This window comes from Uloborus diversus, chromosome 10 (assembly GCF_026930045.1).
Source record: "Uloborus diversus isolate 005 chromosome 10, Udiv.v.3.1, whole genome shotgun sequence".
In the NCBI taxonomy this organism is placed as follows: Eukaryota; Metazoa; Arthropoda; class Arachnida; order Araneae; family Uloboridae; genus Uloborus; species Uloborus diversus.
Genome location: NC_072740.1, coordinates 21,724,016 through 21,741,586, shown reverse-complemented (window position 1 = coordinate 21,741,586; position 17,571 = coordinate 21,724,016). Strand labels below are relative to the sequence as shown.

General features: G+C 33.6%; 1 protein-coding gene across 1 annotated transcript in view; it reads right to left on the bottom strand.

Annotated features, from left to right (window-relative positions):
* Nucleotides 1-17,571, bottom strand: part of LOC129231686 (uncharacterized) — an 86,301-nt gene that overhangs the window by 28,920 nt on the left and 39,810 nt on the right. Inside the window, exon 3 of the mRNA XM_054866048.1 lies at nucleotides 2,201-2,351. Coding sequence (XP_054722023.1) covers nucleotides 2,201-2,351 — 151 coding nt within the window. The remainder of the gene's footprint in view (nucleotides 1-2,200; nucleotides 2,352-17,571) is intronic.

The window sequence follows — 17,571 nt, the reverse complement described above, 5'->3', positions numbered from 1 at the left end:
TTTAATAAAAAATGAAGTATACAGTCGAGCCCGCTTAATGGAATAGACAATTTGCCAGCAAAAATTATTCTAATAAGCGGGATATTCCATTATCCGGGAAAAAAATAACACACATCAACGGTGTAGTACATTGGAATTTTATTACATTAAGCGGGATATTCTATTATCCGATATTCCACTAAGCGGGCTCGACTGTATTTCTCCATCAAGAGTTAGTGGGAAGCACAGAAAAACAGCATTATCATCACTCATTTTTTCCCTTTCTCATAGCCCTTTTATTTCCTATATGATTTAATTTTTAGATTTTCTACGACGCATTAAGTATTTTCTATAAGCATTTATTTTAAGAGCGTTTTATTTATATTTTTTTTAGAAGAACGTTAACTCAAAACTTCAAAGGTGTTATTCCCATTATCGAAAGAGTCTAGGGAATAAAAAATTGATGTTACATTAAATAACTCTAAACCACTTTATTAAAAATGGGACATTATAACAATTATCAATTTCTATATTGTAAATAGTTGTTTTTGGTTGTGTAAGTTTCAAGATTAGACGTAAATATTCAAGTACAAATTTCAATTCTGATTTATAAAACAGAAAATAAAGTTGTTAGAGATAATAGCTAAACCACTTTTCTGCACGCAACATGTTTTCTGGTACTATTTTTGATGAATACAGAAAAAATAATTTAAGTGACACTTACATGCTTTTTTTTGGGGGTTTATATCAGAAATAACATAAAACAAAATTGTCCAGATTTATCGTTTTCATTCTCGCATCTAATCACAATCTGAAAATGGTTTCATTTTCAGCCAGCAATGTCTGTTATTGTAAGATAACCGCATTAAGTTAACAAACATGAAAGGTTTCCTACTGAAATTGCAAAGTTGCTTTTTAACGAAACAAAAAATGTAAGACGAAAAATATGCTGTGGAAAGTGTGTTTCTTAGATTTAATGATTGCTTTACTCGTATTCTATTACCATTTTATGAGCTAAAATATGTTGTGTCCGTACTTGACTCGATGCTTGTGTACCTGAGTTTATTGGCATCCTAAAAGCTCATGTTTCATATTCAATTAATTACGACTTTGGATTGAAATTGTTTGTTCTCGTATCAGCGTTCCTGTACTGGTAAAATATATATGCATGTTTGTGTGTGTGTCGACAGTTCTCTAGTAAAGTACAATTTCTGGTCCCAGGCTCACAGTAACCTTAAAAAAGCGTTTCCCATTTCTTCCATTATTATTTATTTGTAACCTTTTAAAGACAAAAATAAAAGGTAGTTAGCTACTAACTAATACTTCTTAATGCGGAGGCTTAATATTAGATTTGCAATTACAGTAAAAAAAAAAAAAAACTATGTATCGATAAAATAAATATTAACAGTACTTGAAGTGTCCTAATTTAAAATGAAGTTGCAATCAAGCATTTTTGCTTCATTGCATACATAAATATGTTTCTTGCGTAGTTCAAACGTGTCCCAAGCATTTTGTATCATTACCATCCAAGTCTTGCAAGACCACTCCGTGCAACTGGCAGCTCAAATAACTTTTAGATTTAGTAGCGGCCATCACAACTTTGGTAATAAAATAAGATAGTTCCATTCTTCCAAAATTATGGTGGTCTAAAAAAGCTAAAGTAGCATTTTTAGCATGTTTATTTTGACTTTAGATGATAAATTTGGTGACATTTTAACTAATTAACTAATTCATGAATTAAAATTTAAGTGGTCTAAGAAAAAAATTGTATGATGACTTTTTTTGTCAAATTTTAAAGTTTAACCTTCAATATCTCTACAATAAATGAAGATGTTTTACCTGTAAAACTAGTGATATTTTATTCTGCTGCTTGTTTACAAAATGGACTGGACTTAAATGAGGGTGTGGATAAAAATTGAAGCAAAAACTTCAAATTTTCTTGCATCGCTAAAAGTTTCATTGTATTACTAATAGCAGTGATACAAAAGGTAACATTAAAATTTTACCCCCTCCCCCCGAAAAAAAACCTTACGCATCGCTGCTTGAAAGTCTGTTTTAAGAAACATGTTTCAAGGAGCTTTTAGCAGAAAAATGTTGTCAAGTGATATGTATTTTACAACAATTTTACTCAATAATTTTTAGAATGCGATATACCTTTCATATTTGTTAAAAAGATATTAAGGTATCAAAAAATACATATTAAGCGATAAAAATTTCTTACTTGCTAAAAAGATGTAGCGCTACACAGATTCCTATAAACATGACTGATAATACTATCATTATAATAACCATATTCAGGTCAACTTTCTGATGATGTACCTTCGGAGGAGTAGAGCTCCTTGTATAATCTTCGTCAGTTGCATCCATTGAATCTGAAAGAGACAGGAATACTTTTAAATACACTCAATAAACCAAAACGTATAAGCATTATTTAAATATTATGCTTATTGACAGAAAAACGCGTACAATTTTGAAAAAAAAATTAATTGTTTCTATTTTTTAGCTATCAAGCTCTCTGCGAAAACATGTAAATATTTTAAATGTTTTTAATCGTAGTTGTTAAAAAAATGTAAATTATTGCAATAATATTTTGATACGGATCCATATTCATGCTGAAAACAAAGCTTATTTCAATAATATTAATATAATGCCTTATGTTTGACGACGAAAGTGAAGAGTTACATCAGGCTGAGTATCGAATTCGCTTACTTTGCAACCATATTCGAGCAAAAGAAATTAAATTTGAAAACATAATACATTTAACATACAAGTGTACATTGATGAAACACTGAACAGTTTAGTCAAGATTTCGTTAAATAACAAATCTCAAGCATCATAACGTTTTTAAACAAAATAAGATGACATTATTATGTTTGATAAGAAAATCTTACGTATCAACTCTAATAACTGATCTTATTAAAAGTATTTTTTATGCCCAGTCTATTAAAATGATATGTGACTTCTATAAAGAAGGCTTTAAATGTTTAAAAAGTCTCTTGTTCACCTAAAATCAGAACTTGATAATGATTTAAAATAGCGATAACAGCACAATATCAGCATTTTTAATGAAATTAGGCAGGCATTATTCGTCATAATAAGAAAATCTTCCGTATGTGCAGACCAACAACTGGTTTTGTTAAAAGTATTTTGTATGCCCAAACTGGTAAAACGATCTGTGACTTCTTCTAAGAAGGATTTAAATATCTAAGTAATTTCTCATGTTCCTCTAAAATCAAAACTTGGTAATAATTTAAAACGGCATTAACAGAACAATATCAATAAATTTTATATAGTATTCACGCGTCATGACATCTATTAAAATAATACATTACAAATTATAAAATTAACTGTTGATTTGTTTAACGTGCACAGATTGAGAAAATGACAAGGCTTAGAAACGTGATATTTTCCGTATAGGTAGTTTTCATCGAAGTTAGAACTTTGAACATAGGTCTCTGATTCATATGACTTGAAAGATAATTCTACTCAACTTTCATCACTTTATATGGGAGTAAAAAGTGGGATTTTTGTTTCTTTTATTTTTGAAATATATTCTATTAGCAGGTTTTTTTTTTTTTTTTTTTTTTCAAATGATAAGGATAATTTCAATACATATTCAGTAACGCATAAAAAATTCTAGAATTGGAATAAAAATCACTCGTATTGAACAATAGTAAAAAAGAAAGTTCATTTCTTACCTACGGAATTGAATGGATCACGGGATGGTTACTAATGGTACACTGTTTTAAAGTGAGAAAACTACTCAAGAAATATATTTTTTTATTTGAGGCAGGGAGAAACAAATGGACGTAAGTGTTCATTTTCAAGTTTTGAGTAAAATGTATTTAAATGTAAGGTCCTAGGTAAACCTTCATTGATAAGTTTTTCTAAATCATGTTGTATAACAGTACCTACCAAGGCTACTAGTACTATCTCTTGCTCCAAAACAGAGAAGAGGTTCACCTACCGGTTTGAACTGATTATCTTAATTTTTTTTTTTTAAATTTTGCCACTTGCCACTTACCACTTACATCCCTTTGTTTCTCACTGCCTCATTTTTAAGATGAATACCGCCATGAATAAATGACGAAAGAGTATTTTGTTAATAGCTTATTGAGGAAGAAACAAAAATATATTCATATGCAAAACGTGAATATAATACCAAAATGTATAAGCTTTCCCTGCAAACTTATTCAACGAATTAGATTGTAATTGCTATTAATTGAATATCTAAAATTAAGAACTAAAATAATTTATTGCATACTAGTGTTTAAAATATGAAATGACTTCAAATATTACCATAAAATAGATTTTACAAAAAGCATGTTTTAGAATAATTGATTTATTATTTTAAAATCAGAAAGAATTTTTGAAAGTAATTTAAAATACTACATGACTTGTGTGTGAGATTATTAGGCACCAGTACTTTATCTATGTAATCATACAGGAACTCGGAATTGTATATAGCATTACTAAGAATATCAGTTATCACTTTGAAGCAAACATATCTGAAAGTAATTTACTACACATACTGCGCATACTACTACGCTACTTACACATACTGTAAGTAGTTTAAAATAAATGAGTTCAATAATGCCATAAACATGTAAATTGAAGTATTTAATCCAATACATTTAAAACAGTCTAGACATTTTGAATTTTCTATGCACCAAAGGAAAAAATGCATGTCCCAATCATTACCTAGTCTTTGTCTACGATCCCACTGGGGTTTACCTACTCTCATCGAGTTCCTAAAAACTCTTATCTTTAATGAAGAGCAAAAGTTGTAAATAAAACAATAAAAGTAAGGTTGTCTACCTTTTTCCGGTATCTAATAAGGGTTGTCAGGCGCTGAAAGATGCCCGAAAATGAGTAATTTACCCTCACCAAGTTTTCATATAAGTATTGTATATAAAAATGTAAGGGGGGGTGAAGGAATCACATAAACAGGATGGCATAGGGTTGACTAAGAAAAAGTGGTCCAATTATAAGGTTGTCGCAATTAGAAGCTTCATTAACTGAATAATTCTACAGAAAAGCTAAGTTTTGGTTAAAATGGCAGAAAATGTTAATACATTGGAGGGCTGAAATTTGCAGAGCTTAAAGAATACTTGGTTGTTTATGCGTTCAAGTATTTTTGTGGGATTAAGCTGTTTTGCTTTTGTGTAGCACGCATGTAAACTCTTGACAAAACACAGAGGGAATTTTTTCCTGGATTTTTGGTTGTCATATATTCTGACCCAAAAATTGTTTACAAGCTTTGTAATTCCAGTGTCAAAATACTTGTTTTTGATGCGGTAATGTTGCAGAGTGTAAATATTGATTTTGTGAAACATATTGTCATCCATAGTGACTATCGAAATCATTATCATGAAAGGAAACCGGTTTTTAATGCGTTGTAGCTTAACTCAAAGATGCCACCTTCGATTGTTTTCGTAGCACCATTAGAAAGAACAGCTTTTTTAATTTCATTTTTTTTTCGGTTATGCCTTCTTTCATATAAGGATTAAAAAATGAGCTTGAAAAACAGTCTGTCGTAACAAATTGCCATTTTTAGACTAAGCTTGCAGAAAAAAAATTTTCATTGGACACCAAAAACTTTGGAAACTCAAAGTACTACTTTTGTTGGTAATTCCTTCTAGTATTTTTGTGAGTTTAAGGTTACTAGCTTTTGTGTAGCACGATCGTAAACTCTTGATAAAACGCGATTTGAAAATTATTACCCGAATTTCGTGCTGCCATACACTCTGAACAATATTTTTTCAAAATTTCGTACTTTGTAATTCTATTGCAAAAGAGCTGTGCTTAATGAATTACAGGTCCAGAGCTCAAATATTAAATCTATAATAGATATCGTCATCCAAAGTTGCTATTACAATGTCCACATCAAGTAGTGGAACTCGTTTGTAACATCATTTGAAACAAAAAAGCATAAAAAAATTTTAATAATGCTCTGATTTCATGTAAAATACACAAAAAGGGGTAGTTTATTCCAAAATTTAATCTTAAAGAAATGAAATTATGAAAAACTTATATTTTTCCATTTACTCCATCGTACAGGATTTATGGAGCAAATGAAAAAACTTAAATTGCACATTAAAAATACCTGGGAAGGTAAAATGCTCAATGAAATGTTTCTAATAACCTTTTACATGACAAGTGAAGCTAGTTTAAGGCAGTTACTTCACATTTGTAGATATGCTGGAGAAGGAAATGTGAAATCACCAAATTTTAAAAATTTAAAATAAAAAAAAATTGAATTCTGACATTTTGAGTTCAAATTATGTGCTTCGCAATCACGAGTTGCGACAGGACCCTAAAATGCTTCTAGAAACGGCTTCTGTCCCCCCAAGTCTGCCCTTCTGTGCAGTTATATGTGTATAGCTGTGTCTGTAGGCATGTGAGTGTGTAGGCGTGTGTACGTGTGTGCATAGACCCTGGTGTGTGTGGACATACGCGTGCGTGTATGTGTGTAAAGGCGGGTGTGGGTGTAGGACATGGACGCCTCCGCTCAGGAGAAGCGGATTCCGCGAGCACCAGAGGATCCGCACCTCCAGAGGCCCCTACTCCAAGCTGAAAAAGGAACCACAACGTCACGGACGGTCAAATGAAAACAATTAGCAAACGTTATTGCTCAAAAAATGACTCCGCCTACGCAATCGTTTGGAAACTCGCGGAATTATTAGTACAATTTCTATATGTTACCTAGTCTTCACTTAATAACAGGTTAGTTTCATAAATTACCACACTTGTGGTTATACATTACCTCATATTTCTTTTTACGCCAACTGACCCGCTGCTTCTTACATCTCTAATTAGTTTCTTACGTAGTGTTCAAATAAAAAGGAGTGTTTTAAATTTTACTTAGGTATGTGCTACACTGTCTATTAAGAAGCCCAGTGGCTTTGTAGCAACGCATCGTGTTTCAATGATGCAGATCCGGATTCGATTGCCAGATAGGACACGGTTTACTTAGCCTTCCATCGCTTCAGTGGATCGATAAAGGAGTACCAAGCGTTCTTGGGAACTAAGCACGGGGATTCCGCGTTCAGATGACCACCTAGCCGTAAGTATCTGCATTGAAACACAGAGCCCTACGTCACAAAAACTGAGATGGCCATAGTAGGCCTTGACCCCCATGGGCTGTTGCGCCACTGAGTTTAATTTATGTGTTACACTGTCTACTGTTAAGTGTTTTAATTGTGGGTGCAAAAGCGTCTTAAGTTTCTTTTATATGAAACGTTAACAAAGCTATGTTTATGTAGCTCTCTGTTTGATTGTTCATTAATTCTGGCAAGGTATGTTTTTTTTTTGTAAAGATTTTTACTCGGTCCTTCTTCTATGCAATATGTTAAGAATATTTAGAGCCTATGTATTAAACTCCTTACTGGTATGTCCATTCTAATTTAGTTCTCTGAATGCTTATACACGTAAACCAAGATTCAGTGGAAGGTTTACTACAACAAGCTTTACCTTAGCTCTGACCCTACCAATTACAAAAACCCATAAAAACAACCTCTAAATAACTGATCTATTCTCATGTAAGACAAAAAGAAAAAATATACCAAACACCTTTTTCTAAAGGAAAGTAATGCTTTTTTTTTAGAAAATACAATAAATATATAAATTTAAACTTCCTCTTAATTCCCTTTATTTAAACATTTTGCAATCAGAAATTTGTTGAAGTTTTCCAATTTAAAATACATGCTAATTGAATTCAGATAGGATTTTTTGAATTTTGTAACTGTGTTTTATGTAATATCAAAGGTTTTTAAAAAGTTTGATTTCATTTTAGCTACCGTATACAAGTGTGATCTTATTATCATTTTATTTATACTTTTTTCAGTGTTAGTTCCATCTTGTGTATAAAACAGTTGATCATCAAAAGAAGAAAGAAAAAATTTAAAAAAATCTATAAGCTTTAAAATATATATATATATATATATATATATATATATATATATATATATACATATTAGAATAAAAAAAAATGGGGGATCGGCTCTTGAATGTTTTTTAAAGACCCTAAGAATTGCAATGGAAAAAAAACTGAACTAATCAATGTAAATTAAAGAAAGCTTCAGTATCAAAAATGGATAATTCGTTTAGTCAGTTTGTGATTGCACAAGTGGCATTTCAAAATGGTTCACATAAAATACTTTCCATTGTCTTTCCAAATGGGACACAGGTGCTCTTTCTCTTAACATTGCCGAAAGTTATCAGAAGGGTTACTTTGCACCGTATTTATGTTCATCGTTTAAGACTTAAAGCCGTTAAAGGATGATTTCAATGCGCAGTTGGGGGTGGGGAGACGCTAACCTGAAAGGAAATAACCATTAATCTTATTAATTGCGAATCCACTTTTCGTTAGGTATTTAGAATGGTGTATAAGTTTTTCTCGCGCTAAAAACTAAAAGTGGCTTTTGACTAAAAAATGTAATAATATTAAGATTTTGTATTCACTTCTGGGGAACAATTGTCTCAAATAACTGATAGTGTGTTGTATTTTTGGTGTAATTTGGATGAAGTAGTAATTTTGTTGTATTGTCCCGATTTTTACTTCCTTTTACAAAAAAGGAAGTATTGTATTCGCGAAAAAATTTTCACTCAAAAATCGCCCTTAATTTCCATTTTGCTCACCCCCAAATGAATGTTGAGTTTTTTTTTCGATTCGAACACATGCGGAAAAGTGCCTAAGAATGTATAGACACGCGAAATATCCATTTTGACCATCACCGAGGTAATTACAACGACTTTTCTCGTGACGTCTGTATGTATGTGCGTATGTGCGTATGTGCGTATGTATCTCGCATAACTCAAAAATGGTATGTCCTAGAAAGTTGAAATTTGGTACATAGACTCGTAGTGGGGTCTAGTTGTGCACCTCCCCTTTTGGTTGCTTTCGGATGTTCCTAAGGGGGTCTTTTGCACCTTTTTGGGGGGAAATCATTGTTAATTTCGATGTAAACTCAAGTGGCGTTATAATTTGTCGGACACTTGGCGATATATCGCCAGTCTTTTGGTCGCCAAGTTTTGTCGCCAACTTGGCGACAAATTTGGCGGAGTTTTTTTTTTTTTTTTTTTTGGTTTCAATTTGGCCATTGTTGGTGATATTTAGAGAATAAATATTGAATCACATTAAAATAGCGAATAATGGGGAAATGACATTAAATTGGAGTAAAAGGAAGTCATGTGATGCACACATCAGCTCGTTTTTCTTCCTCCCCCCAAAAAAATACATCATTTGGTTTTAAATTACAGTATTTGTGGTTTAAAATATTTTATTACAAATTGGTGATATGTTTCCACTTCAATGAATGACATTTTTTGGAAAAACGCTCAAGTGTTCATGAAGTTGCGGAAAAGGTTAAAATATAGACCCACTTTTCCTCTATTCGACTTTGAATTGCCTTAATTTTAAAAATTTCATTTACCAATAAAAATAATTACTGAATAATTTTAAAAAAAAATTAATTTGAATTTTGACATCTTGAATTCAAATTATGTTTTTCGCAATCACAAGTGTGTGTATGTAGGCATGTGTGTTTGTAGGGGGTATGTGTATGTGTGCTGGCATAAGTGTGTGAGTAGTTGTGTGTATGAATGTGTGTGGGGGGGATATGTGTATGTGTGAATGTAGGCGTGTGTGTTTGTGTGTGGGGGTATGTGTGTAGAGGTATGTGTGTGTAGGCATGTGTGTTTGTCTGTGTGCTGGCATAAGTGTGTGGGTAGTTGTGTATATGAATGTGTGTATGTGTGTGTGGGGGGATATGTGTATGTGTGTGTAGGCATATGTGTTTGTGTCAGTGTGCAGGCATGAATGTGTGGGTAGTTGTGTGTATGTGTGTGTGCGTGCATGTGTGTGTGTAGCTGCGTATGTATGCGCGTGTGTGTAGGACATGGATGCAACCTGGAGACGGCTTTCGCTATAGGAGCAGCATCGTGAGGAGCGGTCGACGGTGACAGGGTGCGGAGGGTGGCGGTGGGAAAATAAAAAGATAGGACATCAAAACAGTCAAATGAGAACAATAAGCAATCGTGATTGCTCAATAAAAGAGAGCACAAAATTAGGATTCAAATATACAGGGTGTTCCGTTTTAACCTGCAAAACCTTTTCGCAACCGTTAGTCCTAGATGTATACTTCCAATTGCAAAAATGTTCAAAATCAAATGCAGAGTTAAGATGTTGAAAGTTTGAAGTAAAAATAAAAATAAGTCAAAAAATACAAAATGCAACTTTTTATACGGGCCCTAGGTCCCCTAACTTATATTTAGGGAAATAATTCCCATTGAAAAACAATTCCAACACAAAACGTTTGAAATTAGTACGACCAATATTCACTGAGATATGAAACGCAACGTTTTGTGATTTACACCACTTTTCACTCACCTTCAATAACGCTTTTTGGGGGAAAATATAGCAGTTAAGATGTGTTTTAAATGTTCGTGTGCATAGAGTGTGGTTTTTCAAATTGTTCATGGTTTTGTCGTGTGTTTTTGCGTATCGCGGCATAACATTTGCATTTATTTTTCACAAATGTCACATTTTTTGTGTTAGTAATATCTTTCGATGGAGATTATTTCCCTAAATATTAGTTAGGGGACCTGGGGCCCGTATAAAAAGTTAAATTTTGTATTTTTTGACTCATTTTTATTTTTGCTTCAAACTTTCAATATCTTAACTGCATCTGATTTTGAACATTTTTGCAACTGGAAGTATACACCTAGGACTAACGGTTGCGAAAATAAAGGTCTTGAAGGTTAAAACGGAACACCCTGTTGACTATCTTCAATTCTACAAAATATAGTTTAAAATTTTTAAACGACGTAAAAAGATAGAGGATATATTTATGTCATGAACATAATTCGCTCAGGTTGCTATTGAGCGTATGGTTTAACTTTTCTTCAAACTTTGGATATAGCAGACCACCCACAAACAGTAAGGAAAGTGATAGTTGATAAAGTTAAAACTTGGAATTTACATGACTTGAAAAATATGTTGTAAAAATCTTTCATTTGCGTCTTTTTGAATTTTATTCTGTACTTGTTATATATACGAGAATATCGACGTACCAATAAGGTGTTGTAAGAATGATAAATTTTATCTACGTGAAATCGACCTTGATACAAGAAAGTGATTACAAAATTATAGCAAAACCATAGTTTATAGTTGGAATAATCCAAAATAAATTGAGGTTTAAGTACCCAGCTATGTCACTTCTAGCAAGAATATACGAAACGTTATAGTCACGCTTTCAGGCATAGCAGTCTCGTACGATGTCCTACGTCATGTCGTACCACAGTTACTGTAAACGCGCCACTAATTCGATGAAATTCCTAGACCGTCTTAATTTGCTGTCTCAAGTAATCCCAAATATGCTCGATTTGTAACAAATCAAGACATCGCACAGGCCAGACACGGTGATAATGTAGAAGAGAAAGACACTTCTCACTCATGATGAGTGTGACTGAGCATTGTGCTGATAAAAAAAGTTCTACCATGAGTGGAAACGCGTGTGACTGAAGCATACCCGTAATTTTACCGTTACGCTGTCATGATACTGTAGATTAATATTAGGGGTGACTATGTTTTTTTATGATAGCACCCCAGAATAGTCCCCCCCCCAGGTACGGGAGTGCCGCTGAAAAAGAAAGGGTTGATGTAAGGGATCATTTTGTAATAACTTTCTAATATTAATGTTGCCATCACTGTGTAAAATTTCGTTTCATTCGGACAAGTCCTTCTGGCTGCGTCAATTTTTGGAATATGTATACACTCTAAGACATAACAAACGATGCACCATGAAGAAGTTATCCGAATGGCATGAAATTTGGTAGATGTAATATTCACGTGCAACGAAAGAAACGATCAAAATTTCAAATAAACTGCATTTTAATTAATGAGCTACGGCAACATGCAACAAACAATTCAGTATGGCGTTAGACCCACTTTGGGGGCCGTGGTAGCCCGATCGGTAGAGTGTCGGATTCGGGGCCGGAGGGTCCTGAGTTCGAACCTCGATGGTCGAAGATCCACCGTCGTCATAAAAAGGGGACTGGGCGACGTTAAATATTCTCGTGGTCTCAATGTCCTCCAAGTGAAACGATACCTCTGGGGGTGCTAGCACCAGGTAGCTATTAGCTCCTGGTCTAGTTCTAAATTCTCACTAACTGTTCGATCCGGTGATGGTGCTGCCATCTATCGGTATAAAAAATAATGGAGGCAAGGCACTTAGTATGCAGTCCTCGACATAAATACAGTTGTAGTCAGTTATGACTCGGAATCGAAATCGAGACCCACTTTGGCTCTTATGCAAGCCGATATGCGATGTGGAATTGACCGATAAAGTTCACGAATCTTCTCTTGCGGAGTTTATTGCCACACCATTTCCAATTGCCGTGTGAAATCAGCCACATTCTCAGATGGCCGAAGTCATCTAGATATCACAGCGCAATCATGTTCTATTGTAGACGGATCAAGTGATCTAGCTTTCCATCGAAGAGCTTGGAGAGATAATAATTGATCGGTTGAGACTCTTGCCGCATGTGGTCGGGCATTATCTTGTTGATATGCGTGCAATGGATGCTTTGATAAAAATGGCAGAACAACGGGTTGCAGAATTTCATCTACGAACCGGCGGGCTGAAATAGTGCCACTGATCACAACTAAAAGTGTCCGGCTATCAAAAGAAAAGCCCCCCCCCCAGACCATGACTCCTTGCTATCAGGCAGTGTGGTGGACGATAGTGAGGTGTGGATCCCACATCGCTCTCCAGGGGGTCTCCAGACACGCATTCTCTCGTCATCGGGACTCAGTTCAAAGCGGGACTCATCACTGAAAACAATCCTGATCCAGTCGGTCAAGTTCCAAGTTGAACGAACGCGGAACCACTGCAAACGAGCTTGTCGATGTGCAGGGGTTAAAGCAAGTCGACGTAAAGGGCGTCGTGAGCTTACTCCTCGTTCTCTGAGGCGCCTATCATGTGTACTAAACCTCATATAACTTTGGCATCCCTGAAAAAATCCTTATGCAAAGAATGGGATAAATATCGATAAATGAGTTGCGGCTCACAGCAGAAAATGTTGTGACACGTTTAAAGCTGTGTATTAAGGTTAAAGGTAGCCACTTCGAAAAAATTTCAGTACATTAGACGGAATAAGGTATTCATATTTTTTTTGAGGTTTGGTCGTAATGTTTTTTATTAGTTCCAAAATTATAATGTATCATGTGTGTCCAAGTTATTTCTTATCACCATGTATAACTCAATTTTTTCTCTCTATCAAAGCCTTTGAGTAAGGTCCTAAGTTGCTATATTCGTGTCTGTATTTAATTTGAGCCATTTCTTACAGTTAACCATTAGTGACTGTAGTATTTCCATGTGATTACCTTTTTTTTCAGCGCGAGTTAAGTGTTTTACTGCTTGCAATTTTGCAAAAGAAACTCGACTTCCAACATTATTGATTCAAGCTCTAACCAAGACTAAGGAAAAAGTAAATACTCTTCTGGTTTATATAAAAACAATTAAAAGTAATTAAAGTTGTCATTAGGAGAAGTTATCGCTTCCGTTTAGCAGCATCTCACATTCTTTCCCATTAAAGAGTATTCTTTTATTAAGTGCGGAGCACTTAAACTAGGCTTTTTGTATCGTGTATTAGTCAATCTCAATATATATTGTCATTTTACTTCTTCACATTAAACGAAACACATGAAGGTTAAAGAGTTTAAGATCGTAAGTATTTACAGACATTTTCCTTCCTCGAACCAATATAGTTCCATTTGTAGTTTTTCCCCCTCAACCGAAACAAAACACAAAACGATTTTCTACCTAACTTCACTTTCAACAGTTCTATTAATAAAAAATTCTAATGGTTTGACTATGGAATTACAAGTTACAATCGGAAATCGATAACAAATTTTCTGAAATTTCTGTCATAATGTATTGGGTTGGAAAAAATGGGAAAAAAAAGAACATTCTTGGTATACTATGAAATATTAGTACATCAAAACGTACTTTTTCAAACTGGGTTAAATGCTTCTCTTTTCCTTTTTACGCGACTGCGCGTGCGCGACGCAAAGCAGGGTAATGTGATTATGAGTCAATGTATATATGTTCCTATGTTGCGTTGTAGAGGCCAACCGCCTTCTCCAATTTTGATGATTCTTACGCCAATCGATTTGTCTTAACTTTGGAAGTGTCACTAAACACGACAGTAATCAAAATTCACGATATCAACGACCAGACGCAATATTGTCAGCTCGAGATCGTGTCTCACGCTACCTGCGTGCGACAAATGCAGGTTAGTGTTTTTGCTAAGTGTGTGCTAAGTTAGTGTTTACTAAGTCTACTAATTCGATTTTCATCTCTAACATGTTACATTTGTTTTTGTCGTGGTTCAGAGTCGACTGAGTTTCGTGACGTGTACTTTCTTGACAGGCTTTTTTAGTTTTGCGAGAAAGGTTTGATTGACGACGTTTCCGAGCTCGCACCATCATGAGTTATACAGGCTTTTTTTTTACAGCTGTGGTTGATTTAAGTTCGCGCATTTAAGCTAAAGGTCAAGAATGTGTAGCTTTAAGCTGAGTTAGGTCCCTAGAGGCACTAATAATGAGTAGTTTAGACCACCTCAAGTTACTTAATAATCCTCACGATATAATCTCTCTTTATAAAATGGCAAGATTGTGAAATTTACCGTCTTATAATCATAATAACTACGTCAATGAAAATTAACTAAAAAGTGTAAAATAAAAAATATTATTAAATAAAAACAAAAAAAACCGATTGCATAAAAAAAAAAAACTAAAAAGATAAAATAAAACCCCAGTAGTTTAGAAAGTTCTTAAGTAGGGGAATGTGGAGCAAAGTGAAATGGCTAAGATAACTAAGCTTTTTCAAAATGAACAAATTATAAATTTGTTTTGTAAATTACGGTACAAAAAGAAAGAACATTGTATTTTATAACAAAACTTTCATTGAAACAATATTTTTAATTTTTGGTAATAATTTCAAGCTTTCAAAAAAAAGTGGAAAATTTTTACTTTTTTTTTCATGGGGGCAAAGTGAAAAATGAAATATTTTTCTAATAAAATATTTACTTTTTGAATGGAAAAGTATTTTTGATCAAATGAATCTAAATAACATTTTGAATGAATAAATGAAAAGAAAATGGAATAATAAATGAATAATTTAATTAACTAATTAATTATTACATAAAGAAAAAAAATGAGTGAGTAAAAGAGGGGATGAATAAGAAAATAACTGAAGAAATGAATAAGTTAGTGAAGTACAAAGGAATGGTAAATAAATTGATTGATAAATGAATATGTAAGTGTTTTAGTAAATGATTGAGTGAGTAAACGAAAAAAAATATTTCACTTTGCCCCGCCCACTTTACCCCGCATGTACTCGACTAATTGAGTGAAATATTTAAAACAGAAATATGCTTAATATTAACTATATAAATATTTCACCGTATATTAGATGGTCTCAATTAATATTTTAAATGTTAATAACAAGAACTTTATAATTTTATGATATCAAAAACAATTTTTGACTTTCAACACATATTACAATAAGCGTATCAATTTTTCAATATTGCTTGAAAAATCAAATGCTTTAATCTTCGGCGGTTTTTTTTTTTTTTTTTTTCATGACTAGGATAGACTATATGTACAAATATATTGGTAAAATAATACTAGATAGATGTCGCTAAAAGCAGAGTAGATATTTCACCTTTTCACTTTGCCCCGTCTTCCCCTACTACAGAATAACTACTATAAAACTAAGTCAACGGTGTAGTTATTCAGTAGTACTTAAGAACATTCTAAACTACCGCGCTTTTATTTTTTCTTTTTAGTTTATTTAGTTTTTACGCAGTCAGGTTTTTTGTTTTTATTTAATAATTATTTTTTTGTGTTAAGCATTGTTTCTCACTTTTTTTTCAGTGCAAGTCAGTACAGCTTTTCAGGCAGAATTAATAGCCAAAATTCACTAGGCTGGGTCGATTTTAACTTTTTTTTAAAATTGAAATCGCCTATGGTGGGAAAAGTTTTGTATTCTACACAGAGGTGTCCATCTCCCTAAGAGCAAGGGCACCTTAACCCCCTAAATATCACGAAGCCCCCCCCCAAAGTAAAAATTACCCCTCAAAACAACCCCCCTAAAAATTTCAATGGCCCAGTCACGACCCCCCCTCCCCCCCAAGTGGGCACACCTGTTCGACATGAAATGCTCGTGTAAAAATTTTTTTGGAAATCAAAATATACATTTAGATTTCTCGCCAGCCCCTTGAAGTTTCGCCAAATCTGTAAAAATTGACATTTTTATATTATGTTTAAAAATTTCTTATGTATAATTTTTTTGTATCGCCTGTGATGAGAAAAGTTGTGTATTGACATCTAATGCTCGTGTAAAAAATTTTTTGGTAATTAAAATAAATTTAGACCCCCCACCAGGTCGCTGAAATTTCGCCAAATATGTAAAAATTGACTTTAAAAAACATGTTTTTTTTTTCTTTTTTTTTCTTACATATTTTTTTAATCACCTACTATAATAACTGTACTAACTACTGTAGTATAAATAGTTTAATAGAAACTCCCTTAGTTTGTAAAGAAAATAATTATTATATCATATTTTATTTACTGCCCCCGCTAAGTCTTAGAAATTTGCGTTCTTTCTGCTTAGTTTTGACTGTCGGTGACAGGTGGTGCAATTGCGCAGAATATATTTGTTTTTCTCATTCTGTGATATAATGAAATTATTTCCCATCCCCCCCACCCCTCTTATAGATCAGACTGTTCTTGGCATTTAGCCTAGCAAATATAAACCGTTTAGAAACCAATATGAGCGATAAGTTGTTGGAAAGTGTCCAAAATAATTGTCCGCCAAATCGCCAGGTAAGTTATATCATGCAAGGTGGCTTACAACAGCAAATAAAGTATTTCGTTTACATATTGTCACAAAAGAGCCATCATATGAAATAGAGACTAGGCTATTGTCATATACAGTGTAAAAGTGTATGCAAAAGTTTTGTTTCTAACTAAACTGAGTCTTTTTGCACAGGCTATGCACAGTACTTTTGGAAAGTTATCCACTATTCAAGATATCTCAGCGATGATCTGAAATTAGTAGTTGGTCCAGTAATACAAAAGGAATAGTTTTTAAGGTCATCCAAGAAAAACCTGCTGGTTACCATGAGCAACAACACACTGTTCTCTGAATAAATTAGACTACAGAAAATTCCTGAAGACCCAAAATTTTACTAATAAAACGTTCGTGATTTTGTCATTACAACACTCAATTTTCAAGCAAACGACAATACAGGGTTGATCAGTTGACGAAACTGTGTACTTCCGGACCCCCCAACTGACCAAGCATAAACCCAATGAGGAACTTGGGAAAATGAATGAAGCGAATGACGTTATTGAAAGTGGATACTGGAAGCTACACAAATGGTTGAAAAGGTAGTTTGGTAAGTGACTGAAGCATCTTCATCTGTAAATGGAGCAACAAATCATGATGGCTTTATTTGGCAACTAAGCCTTCACGATTTGGATGACGCAAAACATTGTCGTCTCAAAAATTAATGCCAAAA